Raw genomic sequence first — 20,762 nt, 5'->3', positions numbered from 1 at the left:
AAGAGTGAAAAATGCAAAATTATGTTGCATCATATGTCCCTATCTGAACCATTTGTTGAAGGGGTCAAACTTGTGACAATTTGTGGTGGTGGGAAAGGTGATAGCAAATGAGAGCAAGAGATGTGTTTATGTTTAACTGACTTTTGAGAGTTTACACTTAAACTTTGAGCTGAAACTTGGAAAATATTTATCATTTAACTTATTTCCAGAGTTATGGAAACTACAGCAGAGATAGGCAACCTTACACCATTGAAATGTTTTGGACTGCAGTCTCCTTAAGTCCTGACCATTGCCTTTGCTAACCAGGGTTTCTGGGGATATACTCCAAAATACTGGAGACGACTAGGTTGTCTAACCATAACTTACAGTGTATAGGAATAAGAAGTAAGGAGAATATTCTGACCCAGAAATAGGGAGATGAGGGCAGAGGCAGGATTCACACATATTCTTAAGAAATTACAGACTTTCCCTTCAAAAGTACAAGTTCCAATTTTTACTAAAATACTTTCATCTTTCACAAAACACCAGTTATGAACTGAAATGGAACAAAATAAAAACAAATAAATTATAAAATAGGTAATGTAATTAACAGCACAGTGAAATGTCTCATGAATTTGCATTTGATATGTTCCCAAAACATCTGTTATGTGGTTGTGACAGGTGTTTATTAATATGGATGTCTAATCACAACCCTGGGTCGCTAATGCCTCAGTAATTCATCTTTCAAATATGTATGTCTTTCATTATACATTACAATCACTTCTCAAAATATTTCAGATTTATTTTTTTTCACATGGTTAGATCTGACCTGTCAGGAAGCTGTCCTTGCCTATGAGATTTCTAAAACTTATATGATGTTTTGTTTTAAAATTTCAGTGTGGCAAAACTTCACAATATAGAAGGGTTGTCATCCAGCAATTCTAAATAAATACAACTGAACACCTAGAGTGGTGTGCCCCGGCACAGTGCACTCCAGGTGGGAAGACCTGGACACTAGACTGTGTGTTTGTTGAGATTAGAGGGGAATTTGCTTCAGCACTGATGGCTGGGCATACCCACATGGAGATATGAAGAATGGACACAAATTAAGCCTCAGAGGAGACTTTACACAATGTGCATCCAACAATGGAAAATCACCAATGAGTGTGAGTTGACTGAAGATGTTTCATACATTACCTGGATGGTATGAATAGCTCCAGATAAATTTCAGACATTCCCCAGGCAATATGCTAATCCCCTCCCTGCCTCCCAAGTCACATAATGTATCCATCACCTGAGACTGGCCAGTGTGCACAATCCCATGCTTGTGCTGTTTCACCACATTCTCCAAGCCTTAATGTTCAATGTCCACAACTCCCAATATTCATTCAGATTCTTTCTTGTCCTCTGATCAGCCGTAACAAATGCCTACATGCACAAGTTGCACACACCAATGACTTATACACAAATGCACATACAGTTGAACTTATAGAGGTATACAGTAAGCATAAAATCTTTTCAGGCTAAGGAAAGGCTCTTCTTCACAATCAGTGAAACAAAGGCTTTACTTCCTATGTTGAACCTGTGATACACACAGCCAGCATAATCTGGGACACACCAAACCTAACCAATGTATTTTAGCTTTCCAAGCACTTGGTTATTCCCCCTCCCTGCTGCAGTTGTAAATAGGCAGTCCATGGAATCCCTAGTGAGTTACCATTAATGTCTGGTAGATGAGGTTTACTTTGATGCAAGTTCTACAAGATTTAAGTATAAATACATACAAGATGCTTTTTAGTACATAGGAAATAATCACATTAAAAGGAGTGTACTGAATCTGAAAAGAAGATGCCAGAATTCATCCACTGGGACTGCCTACAGATGGCCTCTTCATCCTTAATAAATGATCAGGGAAGAAATCCAAAGAAGTGACAGCCTGAGCCACTATTATTTTCTGTTTTTTTCCATGCAGTATTTCCCACAGCCAAAGAGGTCAGCTGTTTTGTTATTTTACCAACTGCTTATCTCTCCAGCTGTGGAAATCATTTTGTATGGCTCTCCAAGTTTTAACTCCAAGTTCTCTTTGCCTCATTCCCTTCGGTCTAACTCCCTGAGATGATCTTGGACATTTTAGGGCTTCATGGCCAATCCTATGAAGAAAATAATAAGTTCAACCTTGCTGGGTTCTTAGGAATCTTGAAAGAAGGGTTGTCATGACATCTCTCTGGATGGGACAGCAGTATATCTTGCTACCTCAGTCATTGGAGCTCTGCCTAACAACTGTGACCCATGTGCAGCCAGGAAAAGAAATCCTGCAGAGGGTCACCCCACACAGCCACTGCAAAGGCATTCAAGGCCACTCCTTTGAAATCCAAATATAACTTCAGTCATCCAGATGCTTTGATGTGAAGATGAACACTGGGGAAGGAATATATACACACAGCAATGTCATCCTATTTCAATTGCCTCCAGCAATATTTTTCACTCACATCCGTGTGCTTTAAAAAAAAACTGAGGTAAGTGTACATTGCCCCTGTCAGAATCTAGGTCTAAATGCACATAATAGAGAATACACTCATCAGAATGTTTGAATAGCTTCCTTTAAAAAGAAAGGTAATATTATTGTATTTTGTAAAAATTACACCAAAAAAATTAAATGAAGCAAACTCATCTGAACCTGAAAATACATTTGAATATATATTTGCTTTGGAAAAGGCTGATATTGTACAGTTCACTTTTTCCCTATCTCCTTTCTGGCATTTCTAATTGCCTTTTCAGCACTGGAAAGAAAATCTAATCAAAACAATGGTCTCCTCTGCATGAGACATGAACTAAGAGCCTGGCTCTGTGCTATACTTGACCTATGAAAAGCAGCCAACTTGTCAAGTCTGCAGGCTACCTTGCAATAGTCACCAGAACAGGAAAACTCAGAAGTATAACTATGTGAGAGTGGGGGGAGATATGAACATATTGCACTGCAAATATGAATTCTGCCAGAAATTTTCTTTCAGTTCCTCAATTTCTAGTATTGCTGCAATTTAAAGGTTCCTTGAACCTTTAGAAATATCCTTTAGGCATTCAAAGAAAAGGGGCAGGCAAACTCATGAAGGGGATGCAAACATAGAACTTTATTGCACCCGTTTTCCCCCCGTTATGGGTACGGGAAGAGGATGCTCATGTGTGCATGTGCGACCAGTCCAAAATGGATTTTATCGCACACCAAAGCATCCTCCAAAAGGCCCCGTTCTGTCCCCCTGGCGCCAAGACATCCCTGTTCAGTGCTGAGGGGTGCCATTTTCCTCAGTCAAAAAACTTCTGACCAGAACATTTAACACCCCTCAGGACTGAATAAAAAAATCAGCATCAAAAAGACGTGGGTTAAATGGGTCTAGCACATGGGGCCACTCTCTGAATTGTTTCAGTGATTTGGTTCAAGTGCAAACTAGGGTCACTTAAACTGTTTCAAACTGATTTGTGAACTGGTTTAAAATGTAGTGGGAATGAGGCCTTAAGAAGACGTTTCATCCCCAAGTATATATTCCTCTTTTGGATAATGAAACATCATATTTTGAATATATGTATTACATTTAATTTTTATATATTTACATAACCATATGTGTTTATATTATTTGGATTATAGGTTTTGTATGTCCACAAAAGCTCACACTAATATAATAATAATAATAATAATAATAATAATAATAATAATAAACGATTATTGGATTATGACTAAAATATCCAACTTTCTTGGCTAATGTTTTCTGCACAAACCTCAAGGCTTTTTTTAAAAAAATAAAAAAATAAAAACCAAGTGTTTGCACAATTTTTTTCTGCAAAAAAGTCCCAAATCCCCCCCCCCCAAAAAAAAACCCTTACAGATAATTGACCATTTTCTTAAGATGTTGAAATAGCTTTTGCAATTGAGGATGAGAAAATGTGTGAGTATTTTTCATATTACTGAGGTCTTTCTCAGTGGCTGCATGGCATGCATTCAAAGTTAAATATATATAGTTTGTTTGGTTAGTGAGGCAGTGTGGCATAATGGTTTGAGTGTTGGACTACAACTCTGATTCCCAGCTTGGCCATGAAACCCACAGTGTGACCTTGGGAAAACCACATGCTCTCAGTCTCAAGGAAAGGCAATGGTAAACCCCTTATGAACAAATTCTGCCAAGAAAACTGTATGATAGGTTCACTTTAAGGCCTCCATAAGTCAGAAATAACTTGAAGGCATACAACAAGAACAACAACAACAACAACAACATTTTCTTAGAAATACTTTTTAATATATATTCATGAATTCAAATTTGATATGATTTCACAAGTAATGGTGATCCAATAGCCTGTTCACCAGAGATAGTTTCTATCTCACCCATGGAAATTTGTCCTTCAGAACACTGAGAAATGGAGATCATGCAGGTCTTGTAGACCATGTTATGTTACTTTTTAGCAGTATACATTTCCAGCCAAAACAGGCAAAGTGATCTCAAAGGGGAAAATACTGCTATTGCATTCAAAATGGCAAACACATTCAAAAGGTGACATTTTCTATGCTTCTAAATATTTTTATTTAGTACCAAAACCTACTGATGCATCTGTCTCACCTTAGGCTGGACTTACACTTGAAGAGAACTTTTTAAAATCTTACCTCTACAGCAAGCTGTACTGTAAGGCTAACCAACCATACCTTTACATCATTAAAACTTTTAGGGCTTCTGGCTGAAGAGCCAGCTTTTTTTATTCAGAATCTTAAGAATCTCTATTTGTTCAGGGTGAAGAACTCCTCTATTTTCAGTACAAAGAAGAACCTAAAAATAGTAGTTACTTGTTTATATAGGTACCAATGTATCTAGAAAAGACTATAATAAAACATTTCTCCTCAAAATATATTTACCAGTTTTTCCAGCCTTTTACCCAAGAAGAGATAATATCCAGGATCATAAGCTGCTCCACGATTCTTGAAGTACAAATGGATTTTGTCAGGGGTGAGAAAAATTGGATTTATGCTCTCAGTTATGGATTCTGAAAGCATCATTCATGCATGTGCTGCCTGTGTGAGCATCAGCACAACATGGTTTAGAATACAGGTATGGATCCAAAGAACATGTGACACTCTTGTTCCTTCTTTTTTATATTAATCCTTTCTGTTCCAGCCCTGGTTGAGGTTAAAAGTGGACTCTCTCAAAACATTTTACAATTGTTTTTAAAGTCTTGTGATTTTGAGGCCCAATCTCAAGATGTGGAGATGGCCCCTTGGTGAAGCTTTAGGCATCAATCAGTTATTCAGAACATGCCTTTTAAATAAAAAGCACAAGATGAGGACGTGCTGCTAAGGCTGGAAATGAAGATACACATCCTGTATAGAACATAATGTTGACAGGTTTAATTGAATTGAATTCCTTCTCACCTGCTTAGGGAACCTGGATAAGGAACATTTAATCCTGCCTAGCTGCTTCTGCCAATAAGGGTATGTGTGCCCTCAGGCCAAGCCAGACACCAGAAAACTGTTCAAGGAAGAGATGTTAGATGGTAAAAGTCAGAACCAAAGACTGATGCCCCTGACATTTGCAATTCTAAATATAATATATCTGATTTATAGATTTGTGAACATCTCCCAAGTTACAGCTTAACTATACAAGGGATGGGATATGGAAGTTGTATTCGCACAAACAAATTTTAGGTGCCTGTTTGCTTTTTCACACCAAAAGCAGGGAAATTCACTCCCTGCTCTTCTTTACATACATACACTGCCAAAATCTGCTTTGACCCTGAGAACAGGACAGGGACTTTTAGGCAATTTAAAAACGTTTTGACAGAGTCCACTTTTAACCTCAACTGAGGCTGGAGCAGAAAGGATTAAATATAAAAAGGAAGACGTTTTTCTGCCTGCCAGCATTTATCCCAGAGATGAGAAAATCTCCTGTGAAACAGCCTGTTCCCATCAACGTTGCCCCAGTACCAGTCCATCCAAATCTTCCTATTATTTCCAGAGTTTTATTTCCAGATTTATTGTAAAAGAACATCTCTCTCTCTCTCTCTCTCTGACTCTCTGAATCATCTTCAGTCTCTACTGCAGCCTTTGTTTTGGTTCACTTATCAGGTTTTTCAGTCCCTCAACCTCTTGCCTAGACTCACAAACTTGCAGCCACTGCCAGGCCATACCAGCACGAATGGCAGCAACAGAAACAAGGAGAGAAGCGCTATCCTCTCTGACCCACTGGTCTGTTGACCCACTGCCATACCTCTTCTTTCACTGGAGGAGCTTTCCCCCATATTCTCTCCTGTGAGATCAATGCACCTGTGGAGGTTTCAAAGACAGAGGAGAAAAGAAAGCTCAGATGAGCTTCCAAGCTTGCTTTGAAGTGCAGATAGCTAATAATTTTGCAAAGTTGCTTTCAGCACACAATAACTGCAAGCAGTATATGCTTGAGCAAGGTAAATAGGTACAGCTTCCTAGAACATGTTAGAAATTGTAGAATATACAAGAAAAATGGACATTACCTGTCACTAAAACAAAACAATACAAAACCCCTTGGGCACTGAACCTGGATCTGTCCAGCATGTAAAAACCACTGTAGGCACAATACAATACATGTTTTCCTAGTCTGAACTATCTTTTTGTAATCTATACAATGTCAGACCAGGATAATAAAGCCTAAAAAAGATTACATAAGCCTTACCTATCACAACCACAATGGGAAAACATTCTTGGCAGTGCCATCTGTACATGAAATAAGAAAATGAAAGCAAATGCAAAAGTGTTCCAACACGGGAAATGAATGCAATGAAATAATCCACATCTGGCATGGTCTATCCCCATTTTCAAATCAAAGTCCTTTGAATCACAATAGAATAGCATCTTGTCTGCCCAGTTGTGCAAAAACTGATTAGTCCATCCATTCCAGCTCAGGAGAATGAGTGGGTGCTGACCATTAAGTCACAGTAGTTTTCTTTCTGAATCTTAAATACAAACATGAACACAAGCACACTCAGAGAAGCCATTTTCTACTGGACAGTGAGTCACATTAGCTGCCTGTGGAGAGGGGTGATGGGGCTTTCAGTAAGGAAGACAGCAACATATTTCTAATCTCTGTTTCTAATAACAGTGAGATTGATTTTATCCATAATGATTTTATCCATAACTTATCCATAATGAATAGGTCTACAACAGAGTCTGAGCTTTAAAAGGGGTGCATCTACAGTACAGATACAATGCAGTTTGGCACAATTTTAACTGCTGTAACTCCATCCTATGGAGTTCTGGAATTTGTATTATTACAAGTGTTTGCCAAAGAGTGCTGGTGCCTCACCAAACTACAAATCAGAGGGTTCTGTAGGATGGAGCCATGGCAGATAAAAGTGGTGTCGAATTGCATTATTTCTACAATGTAGAGACACCAACAGTTTCTTAGGGGGGATTTAAGCCCCTAAGGTTGGAAACTGCACACACCTCTAACATGTTGTTGAATTGCAACCCTCAGCATTCTTAACAATTGACAAAAGCTCCACTCCTGACTCAGACCCAGGCTATAATATAATGCAAGAAGCCGGATGCTCAGGATGAATTGAAACTTTAAATCAAGTAAGCCATAAGGCATGATGCATTGTATATAGGAAAATTCAGGCTGCCATTATGGCAAAACACAGAGAAAAACATGCACAGTAAAATGCCTGCATTTAGAAGCATTGTTCATGAGGATGTTTTTTGATGAAATAAATACAAACATGGAAATGGAAATTTAGTAAGAGAAGGGGGGGAAACCCAGAAGTTTTGGTCAAAAATTAATTTACTCTATGGTCAGACCATCTCCTAAATGTATAGTTCTAAATTTCCCCCAGGAGCTCAAACAAGATGTAAAGAAGATTATTAAAGTCAGTCACTCTTATTATTAACTCTGATGAACATTTAATAATCACAGACAATTCCATGAAGCACTGCAGAGAGCATACAATTCTTGTATTCAAGACAACCAAATATAAATTATACACTGGTTACATCATTATTTGTATCTATATTCTTTTAAGAAATACTCCACTAGGATTAGAGCACACATACTAAATGCATATGTGATCAATTTAAAGAAGCTATAACAACAGAGGTATTCAGGCCTATCAAATTAATATAGTGTAAGAAGCAGGATGGACACTAAACAGTTTGTGTCCCTGTGTGAAACCTTCCACTAAGAAATGGCCACATTAAAAAGTAAAATAATTCCCATTTTGTTTCATACAATCAAATTTATAGGAACAATGTTGTAATGGACAGCTGCTTGTGAGCCACCTAAGCAGGAAAATCCCATCAAATAAAAGAGTGTTTACAATGACTAATTAAAGAAGGAATAGGTTTCTGTCACTGCCAATGCTGCTCTGCACCAAGACTACCAAAATAATGTATCCAGCATCTCAAATGCAAAGGGGGCTATCAAGTTATTGTGTTCTCTTGTCAGCATTATAAATGATAACACTGTACATCATAGTAACAGTCCATTATCAAGATAATCTCACTTATGCTGCATAATTTTATCCCAGGAGAGTAGGAGATGCTTTTAGATTGAATTCCCTGCCTACTCCTGCTCGGGTTTGAAGCGTGGTGTTTTATTTTCAGCCATGTTGGGACAAATATCTTCCACGGTTCAGGGAAATATATGTGTTATGCACAAATGTAATTATATTTAAAGCTAAGCAAATTTAAATTTGTCCATTGCCTAGCAATGAGAACAGAAGGTGCACAAGAAGGAAAGGTTAGACGTTTTGTTAATTGGCTGTTCCCTGTGTTGACAAGATCCCTTGATGTGCTTGATTTATAGGTAAGACACCAAACAACTCCCAGCAACACCTGACATTCTCAGTGGCAGAAGGCTGTTTGGTTGCTGAGGTCAAGTCAGTATATTTACACACCTTAAACTAAGCAGATTTACATGCACAACCCTGTTTGTCATGGAGACAAACCAAACAATTCCTCATTCTGTTTACTTGTTTACTTTACTACGTACAAATCATTTGAATCAGATATGCATATAAAAATGAGGTCATAAATAGAAATCAAAAGTAGGAAACTTGATGGTTTGTTTGTTTTTTGCTCTCTCTCTCCCTTTCTTTTTGGTGTAACTTGAAGAACCAATGGGAAGGGGGGTTGTTATATTTTGGGATATCCAGTTATACATCCTTTAGAAGTTGCTGTGTTTGTTCCTCAGTAGTAACCATTTTGATTTCCTGCACACAATGAGGTGAATTTGGTGGTGGGAACATGGAAAATAGTTGCACAGAGGGGGAACTGGTGTGGTAATTTGGTAAAGAACTATCTGTGGATGAGAATGGAGGGGACAACACTGCTCATGGGTATAACAAACTATTTCTTTTGGCAATGGTGCAAATGTTTGCAACAGGTGCAAGTGCAAATGTGGCAATGGTGCAAATGTGCTGCATTAAAAATTATGTGAGAAAGAGACAGAGTTGCGGTACAACCAAACACTTGAACTGCTGTAATCTGCATATTAAAGAGCAGAAAATGCATGACATAGCCAATCTAATGTGTGAACATTGGTGTGTAGGAAACAGTATGTGACAAGAAGGGAGAATTGCTGTGCTGTGGGTTTTGTTTAAAGTTAACCCAAAGTACCAAAATGTGAACTTTATACAGAAAAGCTATTTCTGATATACTTTAATACAACTGAATTTGCTTGCTCCCACTGTGCATTTTTCAGAGTAAGTTCACATACTGACAAGTGTCCGTTTAATTAGAAATGTGCCATGCTATGAAGATGCAGTTCCTTGCTCTAATTTGTCATATGCATAGAGACCATTTCGCCACATACACCCACTCACACATATCATGTGAAAGGAACTAGACTAAGCATGAAACAAAGGGGCATGAGCTACTCCTGTCTCCTTCATCACAATTTCCTTTGCTCTCCTCACATGAAGGATGACTTTTATGTCACACAACACATATTAAAATGTGCAGTTCAGTAAAAGAGGATACGGCAATGTCTGACAACTCTGATAGCATTAAAAGCAAACATATAAATTCATGGGTGTTAGACCCACTCAGGATGGGTCTAGGATGAAAGCCAGTGTTCTCCTGGATAATATTTGCTGAGGAATATGAGATGGAAAGTACAGTTCCATTCATGTCTTGCTGGTAGGTTTTCCACACACAACTTGCTGTCCACTGTATCAAGAGAATACTGGAATCGTTTCACATGTCATCATTAGCCCTGGTGGCACATTGGTTAAATGCCACAAGGTTGTGAGTTTGATCCCAAGGCTCTAAGACTGACCTATCCTTTTGTAGGTCAGTAAAATGAGTACCCAGCTTGTTGGGGGCAATTGGCTTACAGATTAGAAACCACTTAGTGAGTGCTAAGCTCACTAATAAGCAATATAGTAATGTAAATGCTAAATGCTTTTGCTATAATTATAGGGTTATGATTCTGTTTTAACCAACATGGCTGCATCTTGGTAATCTTGGGGTTTGTAACAAGGCACTTACCCTCTCTGGATGAGAATTCAAAATACCTTTCTCACAGTTGAATGAAGACATGGAGGTCCAGGAGGCTTCCTTTGTCTTCCTGTGGATGGCTGCACAAATGCAATGAATTGGCCGGCCAGATACCCCTTGTACCCCATCTTTCCTTGGCCATTTAGTGGCTGTTCAAAGGAACACCCATTCAGAAAAACAGGTTGGTGGCTCAGAGATTTTGCTGTAGTGGGTGGAGGTGCTGACTGCCATGGCCAAAATAATAAAAATATTATTTCTATCCTGCTTTTTGCCAGGCAATCAAGGCAGCGTTCAACAAATTAAAATACATCCATATATACATAGTGCCCCCTTAAAACAAGATTAAACAGTATAAGATTAAAAACTACATATTAAAATCTGAATAATCCACATAATAGTCATCATGGGCAGAGTTTGATAGATGGGAGTTTTATTTGTGGCCGAGTATTCTAAAGAATGTACACAATTACACCTGCATATGTCACTACCAAGACGCCAGCCATATCATTAAAATTAAGGAACTCTGAGCTCAGGGATGTGTTTTGAGTGCAAGAACTAAATGATTTCACAGTCTTTCCAAACAATAATCCAATTGTGATATCACTTTAACTTCCATACCTTCATCCTGTGGAATCCCGTGATTGGTAGTTTGTTAGGGTATTTAGAAATCTCTCCTAGAAAACTATGGTGATATAGTCCAGTGAACTTTACTAGAGAATTCTAAGCACTTCACCAAAAAAACAAATCCCAGGATTCCATAGAATGGAGCCACAGATTGAAGTGGTATGAAACTGCTATAACGCTGCAGTGTGGCTACACCTGCTGACATTGTGAAATAACTGGGAATTAAAAATCCTTGTCAGTGTACTGCACAATACACAGGAAACTAAGAAACCATCCAAATCAACTTTGTGATCACTGGCATCTTATGCAGGCTCTTCTGTAAGTATAGTTTACTTGTAGAAGTCTTAATGGTATGGGTAGCACTTAGAGCAAGATGACATGATACATACTAAGCTGGAATTTGTTCTTGCTGACATCAGTGGAATAGGCATCATCACTAAGTTGTCTTGTCAATTTAAGTGAGATGTTATTTCAGATAATTTAGTCTAGCTCTGATCCATGGTTTCTAAAAAGAAGTGTGATCTTATGTATTATTGAGTGATTGACTGGCTGTGTTTGATCTGGAGGCTCCCTACCTGCAAGGATCTGTGCAAATAAACTAGAGACCAGAAATTTAAAGTTTTTACCCCAAGGCATTTAATTAATCCCAGGGATGAGAGACTAATAAACATTGGATTATAAAATGAAGAATATTTGACTAAACATATGTTTGCCAGTAATTTGAGGGTAAAACCAATGTATTTAACAGTGGAATAAGAATTCTGGCTTCCCCTGGAAAGTTTACTTTATTGTCAAAATTTCTAGCATTTCTGGAAGAGACACTGAAAATAAATCACACCTAGAGCGCATATTTGCTGTGTGTTCCTTCCCTTGGCATCTTTCCATGCTCTCTTTTTCTTTTCTTTTCTTTTTGATGTTTGAAGTGTATCACCAAAGGAACAAATAAAGTTTTAAGTTACTGCAATGCTACAAATTGGGAAACTGAAGGAAAATGTGTGGGGTATTTTTATTTGTGTGAACAATGTCCTCATTTTGACACTGCCCCCCCTTTCATAACCACCCCCTGGAAATCATGGCTTGCGTATAGAATCTGTCTATTACAGACAGGAAGTACAGATGACTTCTGGGCCAGTAGATTTTTGGCCAGGCCTTCACATTTCCTATTGCCTTCTATTCCCTCCATTGCCATCACCCAGAAACCTCTTCTAGGAGGTTGGAAAGCTTGGATTTGTGAACATTATGAGAGGCTGTGGTGGGGTTTATGGGGGAAGTAAATAATTGGTGGAGATTGGTCCCCTTTTCAGTGCATTGACTGCAGCATCCTGAGCAGAATTCCACTCTGGGTGTTTCCACTGAATTAAAACCATTGCTTGTAACACAATCCCATTTCATTTCCATTACCACCGACAGGTAGTTCAACCCATGAGAGAGAGGTTCAAAGGCTCTCTCTGCCAAACCTTTCTTTTGAGAAAGGTTTCCCATACTTGGATCTCTCTTCTAGACTGCATATGTTGTATATGATGGTAGAGAAGGGCAGTGTTTGTGTTTTGCTTTGATTAAATAGTAGGGTCATTGTAATGGATTTGGACATTAGAAAAACAGGTATTTTTTGCATAGGAATCAGGATACTGATTTAGGATGAATACTGTAACATCTCAGGAATATAGTTTCATTTGACTTTGTAATTCTCCTGGGGTTAACTGAAAATTCAGCATGAAATTGTTCAGTCAGAGAATCAACTTAATGATATTTCCTTGCTAGTTTCAGAAGGAATATAGGAGGATATTTTTTTTCTTTATCACTTTTTTTCATCCCAGCATCAAAGGGAAAAGCAGTGGCACTTAGGACTATGTGATTACATTTGCCTTTTATCAGAAAGATTTCATAAAAGCTGACAGATAGACTTGTCATGATCCAAAGAGCTACAGGCCTGTCTCCAACTGATTCCAGTAACGGAATTTTTCTGATATCCTGCTTCAGATGCAACTTTCCAAATTATATAAGAGACTGGACTATAAGATCCCTTGAAATCTGAGCAGAAGAAAAAGTAACATTAGGTAGGAATGGGGAAACTGGACAGTTTTGCTTTCTTGTGCATTCAGTTTTTTGAAAGCTTCCCAACCCATCTGAAATATGAAATTTGTGAATTGTCACACATTCTTTAAAAATTATCCTCAATTTGAACTTGTTCCAAATTCAACAGGTACTGTTAATGCCAGCATAGGAAGTAGCATGTTGTGCTATGTAGATATAAAAGATGAGGCATCGTTCAGCCCCTGTCTTCATAGGTCAAGAGGCCCATTTTCCTCCTGTTCTGACCTTATCCTGTTCAGGTAATACACATCCCAAACCACAGTTCTGGTATGAGCAGCCCAGATGACATTCAATATGTTCCACAACGAAACTGGGGTGTAACAGCCTTAAAATGGTTTTTGAAAATATACCTGTTGCTCTGGGTCTCCTGGAAACAACCAGAGCTCTCTGTTCTTGTGCCATGGTGGCTGTGTGCATGGTCATCCCATTGAGTCACCTGGCACAACTACCACCATCATAAGTTGCTTGTTCTGAGGTTAGAACGAGGCACCAGAGTGTGCCCAACACTGAAAAGTTAAGTTCACTATCCCCTCGACTCAGATAGCCAATGTTAATTTCATTATCCCACTTTCAAGTGTTTTAAACCACAATAATCCCCCCTCTTTACAAGGGAGCACCATTGCGAGCTCACAGTGAGGGGGAGCCTGGAGGAACATTGTCCATGTGTTATGAGCCTTCCTCTTCCTGGAAGCCCATATGGTTTGTGTGAGCAATGAGAAGTGTGAGAAAATTCTGCCACTTGTGCAGTTGGACTAGCAAGAAAAACTAAAGAAGGGCTCAGTGAAGGCTTCACTCTGATGTATTTCCTGTCAAGGTTTCAATGCTGTTGGCCAGTTTTGAGTTGCACTCTCTCAATGTTTTGCTGTTTATCATTATGGTGATTCATTTTGGTTCACATCTATATGATTCCTCAGGATTTTTGGTCCCACCTCATAGCTAGCTGCCCAATTTTCATAAGAACCACACAGGGGCTTCTGCCCATGTGTAATCCCACATCTGTCACTCTGGAGTGACCCAGAAGGCAGGCTGGGTTAGTTAGTTGCCATCAGATAACCCAGCAAGTGGGCTGGAGGAGTTGGTTGTCACAAGTAGACAGGTGGGTTGACCTGGACCCTTGCTGGAGCCAAGAACCTTCAACTGTAGTCAATAAAGCTGTGTCCCATTTTATGTCATCATTCTTTGTGCCATTTTTGTCAAGTGACACCTTGTTTCTGTGTTTTTCCATCCCAAATATGAAGACAATGTGTGAATTTGACCAAGCTCTTATAAAATACGAAGTGAAACAAAATCCTTAACCATTCCCAATTAGAAAGGGGACACTGAGAGTCCTTTTGCCTATGTAAAATGATACCCTACAGTCTTTTTTAAATCCTTGTCATGGATTTGGGGAAAAACTGTGTAGATGATTTCAATGTCTCAAGAGGGGAAGAGAGTTAGAAAGGAAGCAATTTGTTGACCAATTTCTTTCTGTATAAAAAAAAACTATTCAGTCTGCTACACATCTGTCAGAATGTTTGCTCACCTAGCCAACAACACATCATGCTTGTCAGTGGGATTGCAATAGCCTTAATGCTTATCTGTTACTAAGGAAATCCAAGACACATCCTTAACACACAGTGTACTGAAGTGATACCTAGGTAGGTGACAGGCCATTAAACAGACTGAATGTTCGGCCAAGAGGCAGTTAGCAGTTTTAGTTTGCTTTAATGCTCCGAAGGTACTTTTATATTAAAAAATAATAATTGAAGAGCAAAGAAAGTTACAGTCAGCCCTCCATATCCACAGATTCTGCACCCACAGATTGCATCATGGCTTGAAAATACCCCCCCCCCCCAAAAAAAAAAAAAACCCAAATCCAAAAAGTAAACCTTGATTTTGCCATTTTATTTAAGGAACATAATTTTTCTACACCATTTTATACAATAGGATTTGAGCATCCCCAGATTTTGGAATCCACAGGAGGTCTTGGAAACAAATCCCAGCAGTTACCAAGGGCCTACCATATATGCTTTGATCCAGTGAAAGCTTCCACAAAGCAGATTTAGGAAGACAGTGGAGGCTGTATGGGCTGGGAAAAATTTCAAATTATCCCTTTCTTTTCCACAAATGGAAGCCTCTACTAAATCAAAGAGGATTCCATCAGCAAAGGGACATAGATTAGATACATCCCATTTTGCAGAAATAGCTGTTAGATGTACTGTGATTGTTTATGTTGTTTGCATAGATATACTCTGATACATTACCATTTTGAAAAACCCCACCATGGTATAGAAATGAAAAGAAAAAAACCCACAAGGATTACAAAAGGAGCTTGTCTATCCAAACAGGTTAAATTGCTTTAATATGCAAGTTCCCTTCCCAGCTGTTGTAAGAGATTCCCCATTTTCACTATCCTTTGATTACTTTGAAAGGAATGACACTTGAACTAGTATGAAATTGGTATGAATTTCTACTACAGACAAGCCCAAAGTCCACAATGAAGAACCAAGGCTGGATAAATTCAAGACATTTTCGTATGAAATGAGACTTCACATGACTTCACTCCTATTAGGTCACTTCACTGTTTAACAGAGCTAAAGGGATCATCCAGAGAGGATAGCTTCAAGCAAAAGAGAAGGAAAACAAAGAGAACCAAGATAAACATTGCATTGCCTCTCCCCAGGCAAGCACAGCACAATAGTTTAAACATTCATTTTGACATTTCAATATTTCTCAAAGAATGCTTCTATTTTCAGTTCTATTTGTTGTGACACTCACTTGTCACCTGTCATTATAAAGCCTTTTTTGCGTCTCTTCATTTTGAATGTGACAATTGCTTCTAGCTGTTATGAAGGGGAGGGGATTTCCTGCATAATTACCTTGTGAAGTCTGTCATCTCCATCATAATCACACACATCCGTTTAGCCAAAACGATGATGTCGTTGCTGGTATCATCCCATATTTCAATCTCTGCATCAAGCCTGCTCTTGACTTTCTTAAAGTCAGCCACTTGTTCGGCAATCTTTTCTTTTTCAGCCTCTGGCAACTGAGTCATTTTTGCCTGCAATGGAAGATGGTTTGATTTGTAAAACATCTGCCTTTGTCAGAGGGTGTCCTCTTTTTGTGGAGCCAAATAGACATTAACAAAAGACTTCCCTGAACAAGATGTCATTCTGAAACAACAGCTGAGATCTCATCTTTGTATCTCTGGGCCATAAAGGTTAGCTAGGCCTACGTTGGGGACTTAAGTGCTGCCTCGCTGAGCGTACATAGAGATAAACATTTTCCTTGTTACATCTTCAGAATAATACCAGGGGCCCTTTCACACTAAACAATTATAGCATTATCATTCTACTTTAACTGCTATGGCTGTATCCTATGGGATCCCCATGTTTGTAGCTTGGGAAGGCATCAGAACTCTCTGCTTGAGAATTCTAAAGATCCCTCTCCAAACTGCAAATCTCAGAATTCAATAGTATGGGACCATGGCTATTAAAGTGAATATAATGCTGTAATTATAGAATGGGAAAGGGGACCCAAACCAGAATTAGGACAGTGGCACATGGGGAGAAAGGCTGATCTTATTTCTTGTTTTAGCGCTAATGTATGTGTCGTTCTTCCGCTCCCTTCTTCTCTCTCTCCCTCCCTCCCCCCTCACACACATACACCCAACACATATATACAAAAACTGATATTTGCCACATATTGTTGGCACGATTAGCAGTATTAGTTTTCATGGTTTTACTGTATCTACATCACACTGGAAAACAATTTTAGAAAGACCAGACATACTAAGCTCTGCCTAAATGTCTCATAAATGACCATCTTGTATCCTGTGCAAGTCAAAAGGCTCCATTTACAGGAGAAAACCTTTCCATATGGAGCAATATAGGAAAGGAATAGGGAGGATGCAATGATGACTGGATCATGTTCACCATCTTTTCTCTTTGTTCCCAAGCAAGAAGGCTTTTTAAAGCAAGTATCTGCTATAAAGGCTCAAATCAGGTTAAGGCATGAAATATGGATAAGCTGTTCAGTCATTTTGAAGGCCAATGTTCTCTTATTCCTTCTATTTATGCTTCAATTTCCAGGAATTGCCTGGAAGCCTGTATTTAGAGTTCTTTTTAATGATCGCCAGCCTCTTCGCAGCTGTCAATGATTATACCATCTGCCTTGCCAAAAGGCGGTCAGAATAAATGCTTGAGGAGGGACCGTTCTCAAACTGCAATAGGAATGCCCCTGAATTTAAAATAAATAAATAAATAAAATGCTAATGACTGACATATTCAGGAGTGAGGAGGTAGCCTCAAGTTACAGGAATCCATTCACTTGAGTAGTCGCCATGGCACACATTAAATGCTTTGCAGTCTGGAAGAAAACAATTCAGTAGGGACCTAACTTGACCTTCTTTCTTGTTATTATGGTCACCTGAAACAAACAGCAACTTTAAACCTCCCATTGGCAGTAGCCCAAGCTCTCCTACTTAAGCAAAAATGCCAAATCCTGACATAAGTAGTCCATTATTTTAAAGTTACCATTTTAAAGTTACTCCTACTTAAGCAAAGACCTGCCCGCCACACCAAAATTGAATGCTTCACTGAGAGACACCTGGTTGCATTCAGGGTTATGTTAATGGACTTCCTATGCTTTTCACCCCTCTCTGCAGCCCCCTGAATGTCCTCTGGTTGGTCTGAGGATCTTCAAGAAAGCTGGTGGCTGTGATGTGTTGGGTAGATGGTCAAATATCAGGCCTTGAACAAGTGGGAGTTGATTCCCAGACACCATGTCCTAGATTTTGGGGAGGGGATCCTTCTCAAGGATGCTTTTCAGGGAGCAAAGGAGGCCAAGGAAAATAATGGCAAATCCCCCTTGCACAAGTAGACTTCATACACAATGTACTGGATGCAATTCAACAGTGCAATGAAAGGCAAGCACCTCATACATTTCTTGTTAAATGCACTACAATTACAATTAGTTGATCTGCTTAAAATGTCTGACTCATTGTGTTTCAGGTACCACGAGGCCCTTTTCTTTAAATGCTTTCTTTCTTTATTACATGTAAAAAACCCAAGAAAATGTGTTTGTATATGATTATGGTACAATGTCCTGGAAATATGTAAGAAACTGAGTGGTACCTTTAAAATAATGGACTACCGATGCCGGGATTTGGCATTTTAAACAAAATATAACACTTGTTTAACACAATTGTCTCAAGAAGTATGTAGAGAGATCTTGTAGCACCTTTGAGACTAAGGGCTGAAACAGACCTACTGGTAAAGCTGGCTTGTATCTGGATTGGGGTGTGGTGTTTAGACGCCACTTGTCCTGGAGCTGGGAAAAAGCCGACTTCTGCCGCAAAGGGGCAGCTTTTTCCCACCCCAAATAGGAGCGGAAGATGGGGCAGAAAATGGCCAGATTTGGGCCACAGTGTGTGGTTGCCACAGCCTCACCCGGATTTCTCTGGGGAGGTGTCAAGAAGTCCCTTTAGGGCCAACTGTTTCAGCCCTAACTGAGATTGAGACTGCTTTATCTGCTCTGGTTCAATGCTAGGGAATTCTGGGAACTGTAATTTTGTGAAACATTGAGCCTTTTCTATCAGAGACCTCTGATGCCACAACAAAATACAATTCCCAAGTTTCCGTAGCACTGAGCCAGGGCAGTTAAAGTGGTCTTAAACTGCATTATTTCTGCAGTGTGCTTTGGATCTGAAAGAAGTAAGTTTGTAGCATGAGCATTCATAGACTTAAGTTTACTTGCTCAGATGCACTGAATGAATCTACATACTGATTCTACAGACTAACATGGCCACATCTTTGAATTGTCTCAAGGGGGTAAACCACATTAGATTTCTTGATGAGACAAAGGAAACTGGAGAAGAAAAATTAAACATAAAACAAAATTAGGATTTTATACTGAAGACCGGTAAGTAGCTACATTTATTTGGTTTCATGAAAGACAATGCTAAATTCATATGGATTTAATTTGGCATGAGATTTTATTTATTTAATACCCCACCTTTTACCCACCAAGGGACTCAAGGAAGCTTTTGGAGGGGATTTTGGTATATTCCACTTGTCTTGTGAATACTGTTGAATTGCGACTTACTATTTATTGCATTCTATTTTAAAATATATTACATTAAATCTTTCTTCACAAAGAGACCAATGCATTGATCAACCCAAACAAAACACATCACCGTAATTCTAATATAACACAATATACCAAAAATTCAATAAAATCACCCCCAAAATCAAGACATAAACAAATAGAGCACCATCTCATAGGTCAACTATATGGAGATTTCTTGGACTGGAAAGTCAGAATATAATTTAATAATTTCCCATTTCATGCAATTTGAGAATTTTGCAAATTATGAACTATTTATCTGCATATTTTGTCATACAGTGTTGGTCTAAATTATTCTAATGTAATTTATACTATATTTTATCTTCCGAATTCTCATTTCTCTTTGCTTTTTAAATAGGTTTTTAAAAACCCATAACTGAACAGAACAAAAAAAATATTGAGTGAGCATAATTTTGCTGAAAATAAGCTTTCTGTTATACATTCTAGACCACTCAGAATGGGAGGATAGCTCATGTGGATTTGAGACACAAATGGAGATCCTTCTACAATGAAATGTGAATAAATTCAGTTATGTTAAAATGAATAATTTAAGATCATGTAAATCATTGAAAGACTGGACAGCTTCTTTTTGGTTTTAAAATTCTAATCCACTTCGGTGAAAATGTGTTGAGTTTACTACAAAACTTGTTCATACGTTGTGGGCATTTTTATGGTTCATGACCTTTGCTGGCATGACATCTAGTGAACCATACATTTAAAATCTTAACAAGTAACCCATTTCAAAGCAAGTTTCTCTAGGTGATACATTCTTATTTCCCTTGTAGCACTCTGCCTTGCTGATCATAAATCATACACGATAATCATACTACAGGAACTGATCTTTATGGTAATCCTATTTGATATCTAAGTCACAGATACAAGGACTTTTACATATAGTCCTCTTTGAATTTGAGAAGTATTGCCAAGCTGAAATAGGAACTAAGACTGACTCAGGCTTTGTTAAGCCAAAAGCAAGGGCCTCTATAGATTTGGAGAAAGGGGCAGACAGGCCACCCCTTTCTCCCCCAGATCGTGGCCACTCCAACCAAACAGGTCAGCAATGATGCACTGGGAGAAAGGAGCCATGAAATGCGGTTCCCTTCTCTGTTGCTGCTGAGGCGCCATAAGTGCCCTGGAGCTGCACTGTGACTCCCTCTTGTGCAGCGCTGTTTGGACATGGTGCATGAGGCATGTCATTGTTGCACACACCGTATAAACAGCGGAGTGCCAAGATGGCAACCTGCATGGTAGGGCTCAGGAACATGCAGACGCTCCGCTTTCCTGAGCCCTACTTTCAGCCCCAGGCCGGTGCAAAGCATCAGTTTGTACCAGGCCTTTGAATTCAAACCAAAAATACAATTCTTTTCTCATTAGACATGCTTGAACAATTCTTCCTCTTTTTTCTTGGCATCTGTAATATTTTTTTCCACTCAGAAATGTTGAGTGGTTTGAGAGATGA

At 38.8% G+C, this 20,762-nt stretch overlaps 1 protein-coding gene across 3 annotated transcripts in view; it reads right to left on the bottom strand.

Annotated features, from left to right (window-relative positions):
- The window catches only part of LOC149318819 (catenin alpha-3), a 485,131-nt gene that overhangs the window by 62,410 nt on the left and 401,959 nt on the right, over positions 1-20,762 (bottom strand). For all 3 annotated transcript variants that reach the window (XM_089510521.1, XM_089510524.1, XM_089510522.1), the window contains one exon: positions 16,057-16,238. In XM_089510521.1, the coding sequence (XP_089366647.1) occupies positions 16,057-16,238 (182 nt within the window). The remainder of the gene's footprint in view (positions 1-16,056; positions 16,239-20,762) is intronic.

This window comes from Sceloporus occidentalis, unplaced genomic scaffold (assembly GCF_023333645.1).
Source record: "Sceloporus occidentalis isolate IW3139 unplaced genomic scaffold, rSceOcc1.0.p SCAF_2, whole genome shotgun sequence".
NCBI lineage: Eukaryota > Metazoa > Chordata > Lepidosauria > Squamata > Phrynosomatidae > Sceloporus > Sceloporus occidentalis.
This window is presented reverse-complemented; position numbering and strand designations above follow the sequence as displayed.